The 22,662-nt window shown below is 51.6% G+C and overlaps 1 protein-coding gene across 6 annotated transcripts in view; it reads left to right on the top strand.

Moving 5' to 3' along the window:
• Window positions 1-22,662, top strand: part of LOC147009070 (dyslexia-associated protein KIAA0319-like protein) — a 97,609-nt gene that overhangs the window by 12,516 nt on the left and 62,431 nt on the right. For 5 of the 6 annotated variants that reach the window (XM_085862543.1, XM_085862541.1, XM_085862538.1 and 2 more), the window contains 3 exons: window positions 14,828-15,255; window positions 18,163-18,310; window positions 18,659-18,772. In XM_085862543.1, the coding sequence (XP_085718669.1) occupies window positions 14,828-15,255; window positions 18,163-18,310; window positions 18,659-18,772 (690 nt within the window). The remainder of the gene's footprint in view (window positions 1-14,827; window positions 15,256-18,162; window positions 18,311-18,658; window positions 18,773-22,662) is intronic. The other variant, XM_085862542.1, reaches the window with a different exon arrangement.

Genomic DNA, 22,662 nt, shown 5'->3' with positions numbered 1-22,662 from the left:
AAAAAAGAAGAGAGAAGGTTCAGCGACAAAAGAGGGACCTTGTGAACAGGCCCTGAAGACGTCTGACCTTCAGCTGCGAAGCACTCTGCCTCACATAACTGTTCACATTGCTATGCCTTTTCTTCCCCACAGATGCTTGGTCCTGGTCCATGGTTAGTGTAAATGGATAAGTTAAGGTTGTAAATAAGTTCTGACCCCACCTGCATGTTTGTCCTAGCGCCGGCAATGTAGTTAAGTCGTCCGAATGAGTCTGTGTGAGTTTGTTAGTTTCGCAGCGGATGAGGTTATTTATTTTTGGGACACGTATTTAAAAAAAAAAGAAGAAATGTCACACTCAGGGATCCGAAGGTAAAACGTACTAGGGGAGAACTTACACATGCTGGTCACATGAAAATTTGACGACTCGGGACGAGTCTGTAAAAAGGGGAGAGGGTAGTGTTGCGAATCTGGAAACCATGAGCACTCAACATTCAGGTCCTATAGATTAGTTATATCGGTATGTGTTTTATAGATAGCTTCCCTTCCCTTGTCTAATGGGTAAATAAATGTAAATGCGCTGTGAGTTACTTTGATAGGGTTTTTCTTCTATTTATACACCTTCCCCTCGCTCTGACCAGCGCCATTGTCCTTCGTGCGTTCAACCACGAACGTGGGTGGGAATTCGCTCAGGACACTGCCCAGAATAAGAGGGGTGGGCCTCCTTGGCCAATCAGGGACTTCACCACCTCAGGTCGGGACTCCGCCCAGAATGAGAGAGGTGGGCTCCTCGGCCAATGAGGGACCTCACGACCTGAGATCGAGAACTGGGAGGGCGGAGACGTTCCCCTGCCCCGAAACGGTGAATAAGTACGCGGGCGCTCATCTTGATGAGGTTCATCACATCTCGTGGGACAACATCACCTTTTCTTTTATTGCAGCATTTTGGCTGGTGGTGGTGGTCGTATGGCAGCTTAGCTGCCGGGGTAGCTATCATTTCTTGAAGCGCGACTGTGTCGCTGATGCAGTGCCCCTCTACCAGTACACACACTGGAACTGGTACTCATTTCGCCGACCTCGGAAGGCTGACAGGCTGAGTCAACCCCCTGTTGTATTAATTCAGCGGCCGACGGGGCTTGAACTCAGGACCTTCGGATCCCAAGCCGCCACCATAACCACTGAGCCAACACCAGGCTAGCATTTTGGCTAAATGTTAATGAATAGCATGCCAATGGAAGCAGTACCTTCACTTTAGATGTCCATATTCTCTGACGATTATCATACATGAAGGCTTTCACCGTCTTTGCTTGTATTGCTGCATCCTGCTACGATACATATTGCAGGCATTTTCGAAAGTACGGCTAAAACTCTGAAAAACTTTTGCGAAACAATCAGTGGAATTAAGACGATCACAGAGATTGCACTAAAATGTTCAAAATGCATTTGTAGGTACTGTAAAAGGCGCGCGACATCTCGAGTCTCGAGTCAATCCACTCTGTGCGAGTTACTGTATGTGATGTCACGCAGAGATTCGCTGAAGTCCATTTTTTTAAAGGGGCGGGGCATAGCAAGTTGTGAATAGCTCCAGAAATGATCGAAATATTGCTCTAATTATCCCATTTTTGATTAAAAAAGAAAACATGGCTGATTTCTTCACTTGGAAGGTCAAGTTAATTTATAAATAACAAGTTTATTTTGCATGTCATGGGACCTTTAAGTGTTTTTGCTTGTATATACGTGCATTATTAGTATTCGGTTTAGTTCTGCCTCTTGCGTGCTTCGCTTCATTTCCCCGTTGTAATAAACCCCATTTGTTCATTGTGTCTGCTCGTTCGTGTCCACTACTTCATTGCTTGAGCATGTTGCGTGTTGGGAATTAGCTGGCCATTGCCGTTGTAACGGGACAATCGGAACGACGGTTCTTGGCGATTAAACCTCTCGGAATCGCAAATGGTACTAGCGTGCTCAGCGACTCGTTTCATACGAGTTCCGTCGAGGGTGAATTTCCCCGGTAGATTCCCCGCGTGGATACTTAGGTATATAGACATTTGGCTATTCAGCCTATTCCACACGGTGACCTGTTGGCGATCTTCGGTCCAGTCAGGACCCGTCGGCTCCAGACTTCTCCGGAGTGACGACCTAAATTCCGGGCGATCGGTCGAGCCGACGCTGTAGCTCCATCTCGCGGTCGTGCTCACGGCCGACGTCTGGCCCCGCAACAATATATGTTTGTGTATATGTATATGTATATGTATATATTGTTGTGGTTACCAGATTCGCAAACCACCATTCAGGTCCCTTAGGTGAGGTATCTCGGTAAGTGCATGTGTAGTTAGGCCCAAACCCGTTGTCTAGTGGGAATACATGTCATTTATGCGAGCTGCGACTCTTCAGGATAGCCGTTTTTCTTTTACTATCTTTATTTTGGACCAATCGCCATCACCACAACCACAACATCAACCACCAACCACAACACCGCTTCACCACAACCGCCACGACCTTTACCGTTACAACTCGCCACCATCGCATCACCGTCATCTCGCGCCACTCATGGGCACCGATGCTGGACTCGTGTAGGGCGCACGTTGAACAGCGTGTACAAAACCACGGATTTTCTGCTTCAAAAACGGATCAAAAACGACACACGCCCACTTTTTGCCGTCCAATCGGTGAGCGAGGGGCGATTTGGCCCCGCCTCCAGAACGATCGAGATATGCAAATTTGTGGATCAAAAAGCCTTCACGCCCACTTTTTCTCGGGCCAATGGGGAGCGAGGTGAAAGGTCAAAGGGAGGGGGTCAAAGGCGAAGTTACGGGGGGATAAAAGGACGGTGTTCGTCAGTCAGAAAGAGTCGGAGTCAGCAAAAGGGGAACGAAGAGTCAGAGAGAGTCAGCAGAACGAGAACGAAGAGTCGGTCGGAGAGTCAAGAAGAGGAGAGTCAAGAAGAGGAGAGTCGGAAGCAGAGGGTCAAGACTTCGCGGGCGGTGGAGCTGCTCGTCGTGTGCGTTGGAGTCGGAACGGAGGGGACGGAGCTGTGGAAAGGCGGCGACACCAGACGAGGGGGTGCTCGCGTCGTGCAGGAAGCTGCACCCGAGGGAGGCCGACAGCGCGACCTGGCCGAGGTGGAGACGCTCGTCGCACATAATAAAGATCCTCTATACCCGAGCATCAGCAACCCCCTCCTGTTTCCCCCCGCGCTGAGATAGTGCGACAAAGGGGGCCCCTTTTCCCACCCCCTGCCAGGCACTGTCCACGAGGCCCGCGGGTTGCGGGGCCATCGCCGCTCCGCGTCTCATCACCAGACGGGTAGGCCCGACCCGGTCTCGGCCTCAGGCCTGCCCCATTCTTGGGGGATTTCTTTTCCTTGGTTTTGGGTATGTGTTGTCGGCGCCGTCTGTGAAGTAGAATTGTATAAGTGTTGCCGTGTGCTCGGTAGTCGGTATTAGCTCTGCACTGTGTTTTCACTTTTATGTTTGCTTTTTGTGTAAATGGAATTGTGTTTTCTTTTTTGTGTGCATTTGGTGGAATTGTGTTTGTGTGCTTTCCGTTCGTCGCGAATAAATGTGCTTTATTGTTGAACTGTTCTCCCGCTTCGCTTCGTCTTTTCCTCCATTGAATCCCCATCTTGCTTCACGTAAAGGGTTGGTAGTGGGCTGAATACGCCCGATAATTAATCGAACCGTCGAGGTCGACGATAACACCGCTCGGTTATTCTGATAGTACGGAACGGGTCGCTTAAGTGGCCCGTGTCCGAAGTCGACCTGCGGCGAGGTGCGATCGCCCGGTCTACCCTCCGCGTGGGTACTTAGGTAGTTCGAATTTGGCGAGCAACCCTATCCCACGCGGGGGCTGATTGGCTCGATCGCGGTGAGACCGAAAGGTCCACCCGTGACTGGTTCCCGGCGTTAGTCCGAGAGGGTCACGACTGGATTGTCCGTCCGGTGGGCGACGTGCCGCGATTCGAGTTACGTGGCCGTTCGCACGCCGGCGGGCGCGAAATCCGCAACACTGGTGTCAGGAGTGGGATACAAATTCATCGCCCTCCTCGCGGCACTGGTGTCGGAGAACAGGAAAACGGGCTGTCCTGTCTCCGGCTAAATTCACGGGAATCGGTCCAGGGGTGAGAGAAGCGACCCCCGATTCCCTCCAAATTACGAGCGAGCAAATTAACCCTTCACGAGAAGCAAGATGGCGTCTCAAGGCGAGCGGGAGCCGGGGGTATTAGAAATGGATATGTGTAATAATGTAGAGTCCATGGTCCAGGATGGAATCCCCGAGCAGGAAATGTTGATTGTGCAGGAACACGGACTCGCCCAACTAAACCCAGAACCTGAAATGGGTGCGGCAGCGGCCGCAGAGTATGACACCTCCCCCCCCCCTCTCCACCAAAACCCTTCCCCAACCCTTGCCGAAACGGCTCAGCTGAGTGCATCCAACATGGCCCAGCTATGCGCCATGCTGGCGGCAATGAACGAAAAGATGAATGCGAAAATGATCGAAAAAATGGATGCAAACACAAATGAAATGAAAAACGAAATGAAAGGCATGAACGAAAAGATGGATACAAATACAAATGAAGTGAAAACGACGATGGATGCGAATACACAGCAAATGAGGGAAGAGATGAAAAAGTTCCGGGGTGAGACGCAGAACATGGGCCGATGCCTGCAGGCGGGCATGAAGGCCGTGACAAAGGAAATAATAGTTGAGACAAGGGAGGTAAAGGGGGAAGAGTTGGCAGAGACACGGGAGATAGAAAAAATAGAGGAAAGACTACACGATGAAGACGGGGTAAGTGACGCGCACACACACACGGAGGTAGTGGAGGATCATGGGGGTGAGCTGGCGGACTGGGTAGAGACCCAGTGCGAGCACCTGGATGGCCTCCTCCAGGAACGAGGGGAGGGAGTATGCCCCCTTGAGGCGAGTCACGACCAGGTGAGTTCGGTCGTGCTTTGCGAGGTTGGGGGGACGGGTGCTGTGGACGGGTGCACGGAGAGCTTGGGGGTATAGAGGCCCCGGAGACCCTTGTGGGGACACGAATCCCCAGTGTGGTTGTCCCTGTGTGTGTGGTGCAAGGTGTGAGTGCGGCACCGTGTGTGGAAGCGACCCCGCGTGTGAGTGGTGTGGTGGCGATGGTGCCAGAGTGCGTGCTTCCCAGCACGCCGTGTGTGGATGAGGCACCGTGTGTGAGTGAGGCACGGTGTGTGGATGAGGAACCGCGGTTGAGTGCCCCCGCGTGTATGAGTGAGGGACGTTGTGTGGAAGAGACCGCGTGTGTGAGTGTCGCCGTGTGTATGAGTGAGGTACCGCGGGTGAGTGCCCCCGCGTGTATGAGTGAGGCACGGTGTGTGGATGAGGCACAGCGGTTGAGTGCCCTCGCGTGTGTGGGTGAGGCACCGCAGGTGAGTGCCCCCGCGCGAGTGAATGGAGCACCACGTGTGAGTAGTATGGTTTGTGTGAGTAGTGAGGCACGCGTGAGTGAACGGCCGTGTGCAAGGTCGCTGTGTGCCAGGGAGACCGTGTGTGTGAGAGAGCGGTATGAGAGGGAGATGTCGGTTGGCATGCGGGAGCACGCAGCCGCGTCTCCCGGTGTGAATGTGATGGAGTGGACTGTGTGCGTCGTAACACGCAGGTATGCGTGTGTGGAATGGAGACGGAGACGGCGACAGAGGAGCGAAAGCCGGGTAGCGGCTGTAGTTGTTTCGAGGACCGTGCCGGGTTCACCCAGCAGTGAGCACGCGGTTCGTGCTGTGCAACGCACGAGACCACCACGTGCTCGCTTGCGAGAGTGAAGTCCCGGTCCGGAAACGCACGCGGTGGATTTGCCGATCCCGCGGACGGACAAAGTTTAGGCAGGATAATGGATTTGGACCGGACGGGTTCTCCACGCGATCGTGTGTGTTAAGCTCCAACGGGCAAAGCACATGTGTTCGCGTGGGGAACCCCTCGAGACTTGGGGCTTGTTTTTTTTCTGCGCACGGTGACGTCATGGCTGCACGTGGGGTTGGAATCCGGCAGGAGGGGTATCTCTGCCGGATGGCACCGTCCAAGGAGGGACGAGGAACACGTGCAGCTGCATGACGTCACGGCCAGGTGCAAAGTGCGCGAGCTCTGAGTTGCCGCGCAGGTGCTGCGCATGAAAAAAAAAAAGCAAGCCTCACTTTCGGGTGTACAGGATTCCTGGGCAAGGGGTGAAAGACCCCCTTACCTGGGCACAGGATGGAAACTAGTTAGGGGGAAGGGTTAGCTTAGTTAGACCGACTTCATGGGGCAGGGGTAAGTCCTCATGGAGTCCGTGGAATGGATTAGGTAGAGGGATTTAGTGAGCTTTAGGTTGGGAAATAAAATGATTGATTTGGAGACATGGACAGACTTATGAATGTGTAGTGGGGACGTAGTTTAGCTACGTAGTGTTAAAAGGAACGTGCTATAGTTTAAGGGACGACGTGGGAGCACGAGTTAGTTAGGGGATGTAGTTAGAAGGATGGCAGAGTTCAGTGGTGTGTGTGTTGAAGAGTTGGTGAGTTGTGAGGTGAGTACTTGTTGAGTGAGTGAGGCCAGCGGGTCTGTGTGAGTGGAGTGAATGGGGAATGCATGGTGCGATGAGTGATTGGGGGGAGGAGTGACTCCCGCCCAAGGGACCCCGGGGTCAGAGTAAAGTGAGTTAGCTGGGTTAGTCAAATTGAAAAATGGAGGTCGTTTTGCTGTTGGTGGGAAAGTAGGCTCGAGACCCATTTGGAGGGGTGCAGGAGCCCTGTTGACGGGCTTGGGAGCGTGGCTGCGAAAGGTGAGTATCGCTGAGTGGGTACCCCGGGCACCAGGCTAGTCGGCCGCGGTAGGCCATGGGCCCATGGGGGGCCGGGATAGAGTAGTGGGCACGGGTGCGCCTGCTTGGTGCAGGGGCCCCCCCGCGCGCCATTAGCCGCGTGGGCAGTGTTGTGGGCACGGGTGACCCTCGGAAAGGGGCCCGGGACGCCGGCCTGCCACGTGTGCGTTTCAGGGGAGGTGCCATGGGGGGCACTCCCCGGTGTTAGGGAGCTGGTAGGCTCGGAGGCAGTGTAGTGCCCGGGGGTGCCATAGCGGGAGATTCGGCAGAGGGTCGTGCCTGCCAAAGGGAGCCACGTGTCCCAGCCAGGAGACCGTGTGAGGGCACGGAGAGAAAATTGGGGGGCGAGGCCCGAAATTGTAAGGACACCAACACAGGCGACGGGAATCTGGGTTGTTAGAACCAATAGTTTAAGCGAGAGGCGCTTGTTGAAAGCCCCGGGGTAGTTTAACAGTTAAATGGATAGGGTAGATTAGGAAGTGTACCCCTCCGCGCCATCCATCCCCTCGCTCTCGTTGTGGGCCGCTGGACCCACTTTGGGTTAGATCGCCGAACTCTGGGGAGGCCATTCTGAGGCTTCGCTGGGCCTCGACACAGGACGTTAGCTCTCCCTTATTCCCCTCCGGGAAGGGAACGTAGGGGTTGGGAGTAGGCTAGGTGACAGGATAGGTTAGCCGAACAAGGACGATAAAGGGGGTTTCGGGGACGATTTATAGTGGGGAAGTAAAAAAAAAAAAAAATTAAAAAAAAAAATAAGTTGGGGCTAAATTGGGGTTTGACAAATTAAGGGAGTGGGTATGTACAGTGACAGGCAAAGGCGATAGGTTGGGAGGGAGACAGGTAGGTAGGTCCGAGCCCGCCTTCCAAGTGGCCAGCACCACCGCACTCCCTCCACCAACCTCCACTGAACGGCAAAGGCTGGCCAGCTTCATCTGTTGGCTGTGTTACTTCAAGGCCTGTGCCGGCCCACTTGATCGGCAGCTGTTGTGTTGCTGCAAGGCCTGTGCCGGCTGGATCATCGGCAGCTGTGTGCTGCAAGGCCTGTGCCGGCCAGTTCATCTGCCGGCTGTGTTTGCCTGCAGCGGCCTTCTTCTGCGGGCTGTGTTTGCCTGCCACCTTTGCCATGCCATGCCCACTGCCCACGTTCACCAGCCCCGTTCAATTTTTGCTTTGCCCCCCCCTGTTCATTTCCATGTGCGCCAGGATCAAGGCAACAGTTTGCAAGCTGCAAGAACTGCCCTGTTGGCAGCTACAACACGGGCCTGCAGTGGCGGCCCGTGCACCGTGTTTGTGTCCATGCATCCATTCGTTGTGTTCATTGCGTGTGCCACTTGAGCTGGCACAGAGACTGCGTTTGTGCAGCCCAAGCACCGTTGTGGTTCACTGCGTTCAGTTCAAAAGGGAAGGCCTTGGACTGCGTGTGAGCAGCCAGCCACGTTCCCTGTCACCTGCATTGTTTGAGCCAGAGACTGCATGTGGGCAGCCTGGCTCCCTGCTAACTGCTTTTCTTTTGCAGAGTTCAATGATCCTGGGCCATGGTTTAGTGTAAAATTTGTAAGTTAAGGTTAAGATGTACTGTAAATATGAGTGCGCCCCCGGCATGTTTGTCTTAGCGCCGGCAATTTTATTTAAGTCGTCCGTATGAGTGAGTTTGTTTAGATAGTTACGCAGCCCTCAGGTTATTTATTTTGGGGACACGAATACCATGAATGTCGCACTCAGGGATCCGTAGGTAAAATGTACTAGGGGAAAACTACACATGATGGCACACGAAAATTTGACGACTCGGGACGAGTCTGTAAAAAGGGAAGGGGGTAGTGTTGTGGTTACCAGATTCGCAAACCACCATTCAGGTCCCTTAGGTGAGGTATCTCGGTAAGTGCATGTGTAGTTAGGCCCAAACCCGTTGTCTAGTGGGAATACATGTCATTTATACGTGCTGCGACTCTTCAGGATAGCCGTTTTTCTTTTACTATCTTTATTTTGGACCAATCGCCATCACCACAACCACAACATCAACCACCAACCACAACACCGCTTCACCACAACCGCCACGACCTTTACCGTTACAACTCGCCACCATCGCATCACCGTCATCTCGCGCCACTCATGGGCACCGATGCTGGACTCGTGTAGGGCGCACATTGAACAGCGTGTACAAAACCACGGATTTTCTGCTTCAAAAACGGATCAAAAACGACACACGCCCACTTTTTGCCGTCCAATCGGTGAGCGAGGGGCGATTTGGCCCCGCCTCCAGAACGATCGAGATATGCAAATTTGTGGATCAAAAAGCCTTCACGCCCACTTTTTCTCGGGCCAATGGGGAGCGAGGTGAAAGGTCAAAGGGAGGGGGTCAAAGGCGAAGTTACGGGGGGATAAAAGGACGGTGTTCGTCAGTCAGAAAGAGTCGGAGTCAGCAAAAGGGGAACGAAGAGTCAGAGAGAGTCAGCAGAACGAGAACGAAGAGTCGGTCGGAGAGTCAAGAAGAGGAGAGTCAAGAAGAGGAGAGTCGGAAGCAGAGGGTCAAGACTTCGCGGGCGGTGGAGCTGCTCGTCGTGTGCGTTGGAGTCGGAACGGAGGGGACGGAGCTGTGGAAAGGCGGCGACACCAGACGAGGGGGTGCTCGCGTCGTGCAGGAAGCTGCACCCGAGGGAGGCCGACAGCGCGACCTGGCCGAGGTGGAGACGCTCGTCGCACATAATAAAGATCCTCTATACCCCGAGCATCAGCAACCCCCTCCTGTTTCCCCCCGCGCTGAGATAGTGCGACAAAGGGGGCCCCTTTTCCCACCCCCTGCCAGGCACTGTCCACGAGGCCCGCGGGTTGCGGGGCCATCGCCGCTCCGCGTCTCATCACCAGACGGGTAGGCCCGACCCGGTCTCGGCCTCAGGCCTGCCCCATTCTTGGGGGATTTCTTTTCCTTGGTTTTGGGTATGTGTTGTCGGCGCCGTCTGTGAAGTAGAATTGTATAAGTGTTGCCGTGTGCTCGGTAGTCGGTATTAGCTCTGCACTGTGTTTTCACTTTTATGTTTGCTTTTTGTGTAAATGGAATTGTGTTTTCTTTTTGTGTGCATTTGGTGGAATTGTGTTTGTGTGCTTTCCGTTCGTCGCGAATAAATGTGCTTTATTGTTGAACTGTTCTCCCGCTTCGCTTCGTCTTTTCCTCCATTGAATCCCCATCTTGCTTCACGTAAAGGGTTGGTAGTGGGCTGAATACGCCCGATAATTAATCGAACCGTCGAGGTCGACGATAACACCGCTCGGTTATTCTGATAGTACGGAACGGGTCGCTTAAGTGGCCCGTGTCCGAAGTCGACCTGCGGCGAGGTGCGATCGCCCGGTCTACCCTCCGCGTGGGTACTTAGGTAGTTCAAATTTGGCGAGCAACCCTATCCCACGCGGGGGCTGATTGGCTCGATCGCGGTGAGACCGAAAGGTCCACCCGTGACTGGTTCCCGGCGTTAGTCCGAGAGGGTCACGACTGGATTGTCCGTCCGGTGGGCGACGTGCCGCGATTCGAGTTACGTGGCCGTTCGCACGCCGGCGGGCGCGAAATCCGCAACAATATATATATATATATATATATATATATATATATATATATATTTATATATTGTGAGAGAGATTGAGGTCAGGGTGTTAGCAGAGAGAATGTTATGCTTTATTAACAACACGCGTGTACACACACACACACACACACACACACACACACACACACACACACACACACACACACACACACACACACACGCAATATTGGTCATCTTTCCGGAATCGTCAGGTTGGAGTCGGTGTGATTACCAACCACAGCACATTCCATCCATCCATTGGGATCATACTCTGTGCAGAGCGTTGGTACTACCAAAGCAGTCTCCAGCACTTCCTGTATAGAACCCAGAAACCTTGAGTAGCTTTCACCGAAAAACAACGTTGCATTTATATAGACGTTTCAAGATGTTCACAAACATCAATCTTTATGAACAATTGCGTGTGACGGGTGGAGAAAAAATTTGGCTCAGGAATTTAGAAAACGCGTTAATACGGCAAACAGTTCAGAAATTGGGTGTTGTATCACAACTGGCTCGGGGTGACTTCGCACGAACCGCTCGCTCGGGGTGACTTCGCACGAACCGCTCGCTCGGGGTGACTTCGCACGAACCGCTCGCTCGGGGTGACTTCGCACGAACCGCTCGCTCGGGGTGACTTCGCACGAACCGCTCGCTCGGGGTGACTTCGCACGAACCGCTCGCTCGGGGTGACTTCGCACGAACCGCTCGCTCGGGGTGACTTCGCACGAACCGCTCGCTCGGGGTGACTTCGCACGAACCGCTCGCTCGGGGTGACTTCGCACGAACCGCTCGCTCGGGGTGACTTCGCACGAACCGCTCGCTCGGGGTGACGGAGCACGAACCGCTCGCTCGGTGTGACGGAGCACGAACCGCTCGCTCGGGGTGACTTCGCACGAACCGCTCGCTCGGGGTGACTTCGCACGAACCGCTCGCTCGGGGTGACTTCGCACGAACCGCTCGCTCGGGGTGACTTCGCACGAACCGCTCGCTCGGGGTGACTTCGCACGAACCGCTCGCTCGGGGTGACTTCGCACTGAACCGCTCGCTCAGGGTGACTTCGCACGAACCGCTCGCTGGGTGACGGAGCACGAACCGCTCGCTGGGTGACGGAGCACGAACCGCTCGCTCAGGGGTGACGGAGCACGAACCGCTCGCTCAGGGGTGAGCACGAACCGCTCGCTCAGGGGTGACTCGCACGAACCGCTCGCTCGGGGTGACCCGCCTGAACCGCTCGCTCGGGGTGACTTCGCACGAACCGCTCGCTCGGGGTGACTTCGCACGAACCGCTCGCTGGTGACTTCGCACGAACCGCTCGCTCAGGGGTGACCCGCCTGAACCGCTCGCTCAGGGTGACTTCGCACTGAACCGCTCGCTCAGGGTGACCCGCCTGAACCGCTCGCTCGGGGTGACCCGCACGAACCGCTCGCTCAGGGTGACTTCGCCTGAACCGCTCGCTCGGGGTGACTTCGCACGTAACCGCCGCTGGTGACGGAGCACGAACCGCTCGCTCGGGGTGACGGAGCACGGACCGCCGCTGGGTGACGGAGCACGGACCGCCGCTCGGGGTGACGGAGCACGGACCGCTCGCTCGGGGTGACGGAGCACGGACCGCTCGCTCGGGGTGACGGAGCACGGACCGCTCGCTCGGGGTGACGGAGCACGGACCGCCGCTCGGGGTGACGGAGCACGGACCGCCGCTCGGGGTGACGGAGCACGGACCGCCGCTCGGGGTGACGGAGCACGGACCGCTCGCTCGGGGTGACGGAGCACGGACCGCTCGCTCGGGGTGACGGAGCACGGACCGCTCGCTCGGGGTGACGGAGCACGGACCGCTCGCTCGGGGTGACGGAGCACGGACCGCTCGCTCGGGGTGACGGAGCACGGACCGCTCGCTCGGGGTGACGGAGCACGGACCGCCGCTCGGGGTGACGGAGCACGGACCGCTCGCTCGGGGTGACGGAGCACGGACCGCTCGCTCGGGGTGACGGAGCACGGACCGCTCGCTCGGGGTGACGGAGCACGGACCGCTCGCTCGGGGTGACGGAGCACGGACCGCTCGCTCGGGGTGACGGAGCACGGACCGCTCGCTCGGGGTGACGGAGCACGAACCGCTCGCTCGGGGTGACGGAGCACGAACCGCTCGCTCGGGGTGACGGAGCACGAACCGCTCGCTCGGGGTGACGGAGCACGAACCGCTCGCTCGGGGTGACGGAGCACGAACCGCTCGCTCGGGGTGACGGAGCACGAACCGCTCGCTCGGGGTGACGGAGCACGAACCGCTCGCTCGGGGTGACGGAGCACGAACCGCTCGCTCGGGGTGACGGAGCACGAACCGCTCGCTCGGGGTGACGGAGCACGAACCGCTCGCTCGGGGTGACGGAGCACGAACCGCTCGCTCGGGGTGACTGAGCACGAACTGCTCGCTCTGAATGATACGGCGCAGCAAAAGCGTCTGGAGTGAGTGAACGGCTCAGAATGAGGTAGCCTGGTACTGCTATCGACAATGTGCGCTCGGCAAGTGGCTTAAGCACTCATGGAAGCACTCCAATTAAATGGTTGATAAGGGATGGTTGGCCAGGTTGTCGCTGCATGCCATAAAGGATCCCTTTAACTTTAAAGCCTGTCTTCACCACGCACACAACAGTTAATGAAATAAAATGACGATGCAGAACAACCCTGGAGACATTGCAAAGTTCAATCACCCGTGAATTCGACATTGCACAAAATTTGTCATTTTCCCTGCTCGTCTGTGCATGCAACACATGGTACATTGGTTCGCGGTCCGTGTGAACGTTATTACGTTTTTTTAATACGTCCATTTTTTACCTGATTTGCTTTGATTCCCTGGAAGAGCACCTCGTGAAACTTCCGAAAATATAGACACAGATCTGGCAGATGCTATGGATAGGCAATCCCACGTGGGACGGTGTGAGGTCTCACAGTGAATGCGTTAAATCCTGTAGCTCAATGAAGCTAGTTAATTTTGTTACTTTCCTAAATTTTTTGTTCACTCTATATAATTCTCCAAACAGTAGAAAAAGATGAGTTTAATGCTTTGGGAATTTCACATTTTCTTGTGTATGTATGGAGGAAGGAACATAGCCTTACTTGCTTAAATTAAATAGATATATCGGCTGAGTGATAAGACTCATTATTTCTTTAAATTATCAGATTTCACAACAGATTTTGACACTTATTTTGTTCGAACGATGTCTGATCCTAAAAACCAAAATACGATTTTGATGATATACTCTAATGTCCGTGAGAGTACATGTTGGAAAATTGTATCATATAATGCATGAAATTGCTCCATGCTCCGAATATGAAAACTTATAGTGCTTACAAAATTGGCACACATAACGAACAGGCATTGCATATGAGTGAGGAAAGTGGAAAATATACTTTATTGTTAGGAAATCGTTGCGGCTTGTTCCAAGTCAAGGCATGGTTGAGCAGGCCAAAAAACATGGTGGCTTCAGACCCCAGCGAGGTAACCCAGGAAACACCTTAAGACCCCAGAAAGTGAGGTGACCTGATGAAGGATATAATTAAATATGGCTGTTAATTATCCCAAACACCAAATTTTCACTCTTGCACCTCCTTGGAGTTTTCTTAGTATGCATGCAAAGTTTCAGGCTGAAAGGTTTCATGGTTTTGGATTCATGGAGGAGACATGCACGCACTGAGATTTATTAGTTTAGCTAGGTCAGTGTTCAGCTGCTCTGACCCCACCCCACTGTTTTACACCAATTGACTGGACAGCTGGCCTGACTCTGCCCCAATGAAATCATGTGCCGCCATTGCACGAAACAGCACAGATTTGAAGGCCTCAGGCCTAGCTGGTAGTCCATGGTCCAGTGTAATTGGAATGATCCCAGGTATATCACCACGATGTATTATGTATGCACATAAGCCGTACGCATGTTTTTCTTCTTCACATATGTACGTGGGGTTATTTTGAACATGAAGGAGGAAAAGTAGAGAAACGAACGAAACACAGTGCGTTGGAGAGGTTCTTCTTCTTCATTTTGGTTTCAGCATCGGCTCGAGCGTGCGTTATACGCAAACAATTTTTTTTTATCTCCTGAACATTCATTGGGACCAGTAGGGGACATGAATTACAAAGCAATTCTCACTCTTGTTGCTTTTATTGCTTTACAGCACCAGAGCTTTGTAGAATGTTTTGAGGGTTTCTTTCCTTTGACCTTTTGTAATTCTCTTCTTTCTTGTGAGATTGTTTTCACTGATTTGAGTTCCCCCTCCCTCTTGGAGTGTAATTCCAAGAACTTTGACCTTACCGCTAAGAGTTTTTACGAACAATGAAAAACCTACATTAGTGATGTGCATTCGGTGCACTTTTGTTTTCTGTTTTTTTATTTTTATTTTTTATTTTTTTTTGAGAGGAACGAGTGATTAAACTGGGTTTTGTTCTCTTTTTCACCCTTTGCAGGCAATTGTACACACAATGGAACACCTTCGTGTGAAATCCATAAGCAGCGTTTGGGTGTGGCCTTGTTGGATACATTACGCAACAATACCCTGGTCTTGGAGGACGTGCATACGTGGGAACGATGCCAGGAGGAGTGCTGCCTACTCCCGGCTTGTAACGTAGCCTGGATGCACGGGGGGCTTTGTTATGCCACGCAATGTCACCGAGTTCCTGAATGTCACTTCATGCTGACAGAACGAACATCTAAGATGGCCATTGTGGGTGATCGGATGCCTTATGATATAGACTGGCCTAATGAGCACACCGTACTCGAAATGGAGGAAATGGCGATAAATATGAGCGTTCCATCGGAAAGTCAGTTTGCAGATTCTCAAACACCAAGCATGACCAATGAAGTCAATGTGCCAGTTAATGGCAGCGATGCGCAGGTAAGCACAAACACCTGCAGCAAAACATGCTTCGGGTTGTGATTGGTTCATGCTTTATTTACTGGGTTTTTTTTGTCTCCCTCCAACAGTGAGGCTCATGGAAGAGCAATGTTGAACTGGTGGTGAGATAGCGGTACAACAAATGGGGCACAACCAGAAACGGAATGAATGAAGAGAAAAACCAATGAAATAGATGGGGCGTCATCGTAAATCGCCACACTTCCCAGCTAAAGCAAAGTTGAAAGATAGTAAAACGTTCCGCCGGGAATGAGCCGATATCAAATTATGAGTTTAAATAAACGTTTCCCCTTTTGAGCCCTGTGACCAAACCGCCTGGGGCATGAACCGGGGGACAAATCAAAAAAATTGCTCTGAAACAGTCCCCCAATGCTAATTTGCAAACACGAAGTTTCATTAAAAAATGATTTAAAATGTGGCCGTAATTGCAGTTTTTTTTGGTATTCGTCTTTTTTCCGCTATCCCACCTTCTTGGGTGCAAGAGAAGAAAAGGTCAAACACCAAAGGGGGCGATGCCAAAAATGATTCTGCTCTCGCATCTTCGTGTCATGTGGTGATCATTACGACCAAGTTTGGTGAATTTCTGGGAGGAGATAGACGGACAGATAGACAGACAGACAGACAGAGCTGATCACAATATCACCCCCCCCCCCCCCATTTTTTTTCAAAAAGTGGTAAGAGTGCGGGCTGAAAGAAGCAAGTTGGGTCAGGATAGGTTAATGAGGGTAATAAAGATCACGAGTCAGGATGGGGAGTGACACGAAGTGGTGGTGCACAGCTTGCTGGAAGCCATGGATGGAAGAGTAGGAAAGAACGACCTTTGGAACGTGGTTCCATTGACTGGATAAGCAAGGCGTAAAATAATTGAGGTGTGGATTTTGGAGTTTTAACCGAGAGGAGGTAACAGAAAGAATGTGTGCATCCTGGAGTTGTTGGGGAGGGTCGAAGGACTGGGAGAGCAGAGGGAGAAGTGTTGGAGAATAGACAGGAAAAAACAGAGGAACCATCTGCCTACAATGTGAGAGCAACAAGTCTTGTGCTTTCGGCCTCGTTGGGAGATTCCAAGAATTTTGAGAGCTTTCGGTTCAACAGAATCCAAAAAAGACAGATGTGACGCCAGAGCGCCAGCCCATGGCCGAGAGCAGCACTCCACTGAGCTTTGGACAAAAGCCTTATAAACTGTGAGAAGCTTTGATTTTCCAAGGAAAGACGTTGCTCAAAGTAGGATGCACAATCTAAGGGCAGCAGCGAGCTTTAGAGACCAGCTTTGCTACGTGGTTGGTCCAAGAGAGGCAATGGCTGATGGTGAAAACTGAGCAGTTCAAGAGGTTAAATGAGTTATGGAGAGTGAAGGAAGGTTAAATGAGTTAGGGATGTTGAAGGAAGGTTAAATGAGTTATGGAGAGTGAAGGAAGGTAAAATGAGTTTGGGATGTTGAAGGAAGGTTAAATGAGTTAGGGATGTTGAAGGAAGGTTAAATGAGTTATGGAGAGTGAAGGAAGGTAAAATGAGTTTGGGATGTTGAAGGAAGGTTAAATGAGTTTGGGATGTTGAAGGAAGGTTAAATGAGTTTGGGATGTTGAAGGAAGGTTAAATGAGTTATGGAGAGTGAAGGAGGTTAAATGAGTTATGGAGAGTGAAGGAAGGTTAAATGAGTTATGGAGAGTGAAGGAAGGTTCAATGAGTTATGGAGAGTGAAGGAAGGTTCAATGAGTTTGGGGATGTTGAAGGAAGGTTAAAGGAGTTTGGGTTAGTGAAGGAAGGTGAGAGGAGTTAAGATGGAAGTAAGGTAGGGGTCTTTTACTCAGAGAGTAGTTAATGCATCGAATGAATTCCTAGGAAAGGTAGGAGGAGAAACAGTGGATAAATTTAAATTGGAATTTGGTCGGTATCGTGAAGCATTAGAGAGACATGGGTGTTGGGATATTGACAGGACTTGGAGGTAGTTTGAGTGAGGATGGGTCATTCTGTACGCTTGTGGTGATTGAGATGTCTGTGAGAGGGTCTCGTCAAGGGAAAGTGTGTGGTCAGTGTCGTACGTTCTACAATCTAAAACCACCTTTTCCCACCTTCCCCTCGCCCCTCCCCCGTAAAAAAAACATCATTTCATTTTTATCGTCCTGGTGATATCCCTGATCCTGCCACACTTTTCTCATCTCCCATTCCTTCCCCATTTCCCCAATGAAATGAAGTCGTTAGCTTGACAGATTAATTTCATCTTGTGTTGGTGTGGCGCAGGCATGATGAGCCAAATGGCCTCCTCCTGCATCACATTTCCTTGTTATAGTTTTGTGGCAGCCCCCCCATTCCCCCCCCCCCCCAAGTCCAGCGTAATCTAAGCCTGACGTGTCCCAAACCTGGCGGCCGGCACCCCCCCCACCCCGAGCCCGGAAACCCCAAAGCCCGGTGGCCAGCACCTCCCACCCGAGCCTGGCACCCCAGGCAGTAGCCGAGGTCACCTCCCCAAAATCCGCCCCTGGCTCCTGGGATAGTAACAATAACTCGAGCAGCAACAATAGTGTTTGATTGCTTTCAGTTTCAAGGTGACAACTCCTCTTACAATGGGTTTCATACAATTAATAGTGCGCATCACCATGTGACGAGCATTGTGTATATTATCCATGTATTGTGTAGCATATCGAACACCATGGGGGGTTGGTGGAGGCTTGGTGAAGGTAATATTGCCTTTTTTTTCTCTTTGACTTCACTTGTTCATTGATTTATCCTGTTCTGGCCTTATGGACCAGTTACTTCGAGTAATAACCTCAGTAAGGGAAGCTTGAATGGCACTTGTGCATGCACATCATTTGTGGGAGCGTTACTTCCTTTATACAGTCTTCAATAACTGGTGAACAAAAGATCGTCATACTCAATTCCTCAAATTTTCAGCAGGTTATGGATCGCACGTCGGTTGACATGACTGGTGATAATGACAACCACAGTGTGATTCATGACGCAAAGGTGTCCAACACCTCGTCGGAAGCACGAGGGAGCCTCGGCATATCATCCCCCACTGTCCTGAGCAGCACACTCCTAGGTATTTCCGAGACACTGCACGGCACCCTGGCCCCGAAAGAGCACAACATACTCATGGTATCTGGCATTGTGGGGGGGTCGGGGGGGCTTACCTCACCTTGCCTCACGATGGGTCTCACTTCACAGGGTCTGTCTTGTTGAGACCAGTGAATGGTGAACAAAGCATATTTTCTCCTGAAGTGTTACAGTTTGTCGATACCAAAAAGGGCAGAGCTATTTCATCCTCCTCCCCAAAGAAAATTGTTGTGTTTTCCATCAATTCCTTTTCCTTTTTCCTTGTTGTGTGAATGTGGCCTTGAATGAAATGCCTTCCAAATGATGCCTCGATGGTTTCACCTTGTCGTTGAAGTCCCCACGGTGCATGCGCAAGAGCTGGTGGTCTCGGCGGGGAAGAACGTCATTCTCACTCTCCCAAAGAACGAGGTGGAACTCAACGCATTCACCATTCCAGAGCCAGACAAAGGTAAGAAGTCCTTGTGGATGGTTTTAAACGTACAGGTACCTTATCTCGATCAGCGAGCCATACTCTGCCTCCACGAACAGGTGTACACGAAGAGACATTTTGGGACGAAGAGGGAAATCTGTTGAGTGTTTGGAATCATCCAAACTGTACATTTGGTTCCGATTGCTCGAGTACACAGGCAACGATGATGAATACGATTTTGTGAAAAATCTTCCGGGCATCCTGATTGAATCATCGAATGAGTTAAATGGATGAAGATTTTTCTCCCCAGAAAGGGAATGAGTGGTGCTGTTCAGTGCAGGAAGGGGAAGAGGGAGGGAGGGGTGGGGCGGGGTGAAGTGTGATGGGATTAGACCCCCGTTAGACCCCCGTTAGACCCCCGTTAGACCACCGTTCTTTTAGTTTGGATGAATACTTTGCTGGTAATTTGAGAGTAAGGACCATGTGAATCACTTGAACTGTTGTAGATCTTTCTTTGTTAAGGGAATGATCCTGAACTCATTCCCTCCAATGTAAATGGAAGTCTTGGCGAAGGTTTCACTGATTTCATTCTGATTTTGATGCTGAATTTTCATCAAACGGTAACTTTGGTTGTTTAAGTTAAAACTCGGAGTGTGAAGGTGCAGTGATGAGGAATTGGACTTGGATGGGTTTAAACGTGTGTGTTTGTATGTGGGTACGGGGTAGGGTGTGGGGTGTTTAAATGTGTGTGTTTGTATGTGGGTACGGGGTAGGGTGTGGGGTGTTTAAATGTGTGTATGTGGGTACGGAGTGGGGTGTTTAAATGTAGGTATGGGGTAGGGTGTGGGGTGTTTAAACGTGTGTGTTTGTATGTGGGTACGGAGTGGGGTGTGGGGTGTTTAAACGTGTGTGTTTGTATGTGGGTATGGAGTGGGGTGTGGGGTGTTTAAATGTGTGTTTGTATGTGGGTACGGAGTGGGGTGTGGGGTGTTTAAACGTGTGTGTTTGTATGTGGGTATGGAGTGGGGTGTGGGGTGTTTAAATGTGTGTTTGTATGTGGGTACGGAGTGGGGTGTGGGGTGTTTAAATGTGTGTGTTTGTATGTGGGTATGGAGTGGGGTGTGGGGTGTTTAAATGTGTGTTTGTATGTGGGTACGGAGTGGGGTGTGGGGTGTTTAAACGTGTGTGTTTGTATGTGGGTACGGAGTGGGGTGTGGGGTGTTTAAACGTGTGTGTTTGTATGTGGGTACGGAGTGGGGTGTGGGGTGTTTAAATGTGTGTTTGTATGTGGGTAAGGGGTAGGGTGTGGGGAGTTTAAATGTGTGTGTTTGTATGTGGGTACGGAGAGGGGTGTGGGCTGTTTAAACGTGTGTGTTTGTATGTGGGTACGGAGTGGGGTGTGGGGTGTTTAAACGTGTGTGTTTGTATGTGGGTATGGAGTGGGGTGTGGGGTGTTTAAATGTGTGTGTTTGTATGTGGGTACGGGGTAGGGTGTGGGGTGTTTAAACGTGTGTGTTTGTATGTGGATACGGAGTGGGGTGTGGGGTGTTTAAATGTGTGTGTTTGTATGTGGGTACGGGGTAGGGTGTGGGGTGTTTAAATGTGTGTGTTTGTATGTGGGTATGGAGTGGGGTGTGGGGTGTTTAAATGTGTGTGTTTGTATGTGGGTATGGAGTGACGTGTGGGGTGTTTAAATGTGTGTATGTGGGTACGGAGTGGGGTGTTTAAATGTAGGTATGGGGTAGGGTGTGGGGTGTTTAAATGTGTGTATGTGGGTATGGAGTGGGGTGTGGGGTGTTTAAATGTGTGTGTTTGTATGTGGGTACGGGGGAGGGTGTGGGGTGTTTAAATGTGTGTATGTGGGTACGGAGTGGGGTGTTTAAATGTGGGTATGGGGTAGGGTTTGGGGTGTTTAAATGTGTGTTTGTATGTGGGTACGGGGTAGGGTGTGGGGTGTTTAAATGTGTGTGTTTGTATGTGGGTACGGGGTAGGGTGTGGGGTGTTTAAATGTGTGTATGTGGGTACGGAGTGGGGTGTTTAAATGTGGGTACGGGGTAGGGTGTGGGGTGTTTAAATGTGTGTGTTTGTATGTGGGTACGGGGTAGGGTGTGGGGTGTTTAAATGTGTGTGCTTGTATGTGGGTACGGGGTAGGGTGTGGGGTGTTTAAATGTGTGTGTTTGTGGGTACGGAGTGGGGTGTGGGGTGTTTAAATGTGTGTATGTGGGTACGGAGTGGGGTGTTTAAATGTAGGTATGGGGTAGGGTGTGGGGTGTTTAAATGTGTGTATGTGGGTATGGAGTGGGGTGTGGGGTGTTTAAATGTGTGTGTTTGTATGTGGGTACAGGGTAGGGTGTGGGGTGTTTAAATGTGTGTATGTGGGTACGGAGTGGGGTGTTTAAATGTGGGTACGGGGTAGGGTGTGGGGTGTTTAAATGTGTGTGTTTGTATGTGGGTACAGGGTAGGGTGTGGGGAGCTTAAATGTGTGTATGTGGGTATGGAGTGGGGTGTGGGGTGTTTAAATGTGTGTGTTTGTATGTGGGTACGGAGTGGGGTGTGGGGTGTTTAAACGTGTGTGTTTGTATGTGGGTACGGAGTGGGGTGTGGGGTGTTTAAACGTGTGTGTTTGTATGTGGGTATGGAGTGGGGTGTGGGGTGTTTAAATGTGTGTGTTTGTATGTGGGTACGGGGTAGGGTGTGGGGTGTTTAAATGTGTGTGTTTGTATGTGGGTACGGGGTAGGGTGTGGGGTGTTTAAATGTGTGTGTTTGTATGTGGGTACGGGGTAGGGTGTGGGGTGTTTAAATGTGTGTGTTTGTATGTGGGTACGGAGTGGGGTGTGGGGTGTTTAAATGTGTGTGTTTGTATGTGGGTACGGAGTGGGGTGTGGGGTGTTTAAATGTGTGTTTGTATGTGGGTATGGAGTGGGGTGTGGGGTGTTTAAACGTGTGTGTGTTTGTATGTGGGTACGGAGTGGGGTGTGGGGTGTTTAAATGTGTGTATGTGGGTATGGAGTGGGGTGTGGGGTGTTTAAATGTGTGTGTTTGTATGTGGGTACGGGGTAGGGTGTGGGGTGTTTAAATGTGTGTATGTGGGTACGGAGTGGGGTGTTTAAATGTGGGTATGGGGTAGGGTGTGGGGTGTTTAAATGTGTGTTTGTATGTGGGTACGGGGTAGGGTGTGGGGTGTTTAAATGTGTGTGTTTGTATGTGGGTACGGGGTAGGGTGTGGGGTGTTTAAATGTGTGTATGTGGGTACGGAGTGGGGTGTTTAAATGTAGGTATGGGGTAGGGTGTGGGGTGTTTAATCGTGTGTGTTTGTATGTGGGTACGGAGTGGGGTGTGGGGTGGTTAAATGTGTGGGGTTGTATGTGGGTATGGAGTGGGGTGTGGGGTGTTTAAACGTGTGTGTTTGTATGTGGGTACGGAGTGGGGTGTGGGGTGTTTAAACGTGTGTGTTTGTATGTGGGTATGGAGTGGGGTGTGGGGTGTTTAAATGTGTGTTTGTATGTGGGTACGGAGTGGGGTGTGGGGTGTTTAAACGTGTGTGTTTGTATGTGGGTATGGAGTGGGGTGTGGGGTGTTTAAATGTGTGTGTTTGTATGTGGGTACAGGGTAGGGTGTGGGGTGTTTAAATGTGTGTATGTGGGTACGGAGTGGGGTGTTTAAATGTAGGTATGGGGTAGGGTGTGGGGTGTTTAAATGTGTGTATGTGGGTATGGAGTGGGGTGTGGGGTGTTTAAATGTGTGTGTTTGTATGTGGGTACAGGGTAGGGTGTGGGGTGTTTAAATGTGTGCATGTGGGTACGGAGTGGGGTGTTTAAATGTAGGTATGGGGTAGGGTGTGGGGTGTTTAAACGTGTGTTTGTATGTGGGTACGGAGTGGGGTGTGGGGTGTTTAAACGTGTGTGTTTGTATGTGGGTACGGGGT

This window comes from Eptatretus burgeri, chromosome 17 (genome assembly GCF_056783735.1).
Source record: "Eptatretus burgeri isolate ZD-2024b chromosome 17, Ebu_testis_v1, whole genome shotgun sequence".
Classification (NCBI taxonomy): domain Eukaryota; kingdom Metazoa; phylum Chordata; class Myxini; order Myxiniformes; family Myxinidae; genus Eptatretus; species Eptatretus burgeri.
Note: the sequence above shows the minus strand (reverse complement) of the source record. Positions and strands in the feature narration are given on the sequence as shown.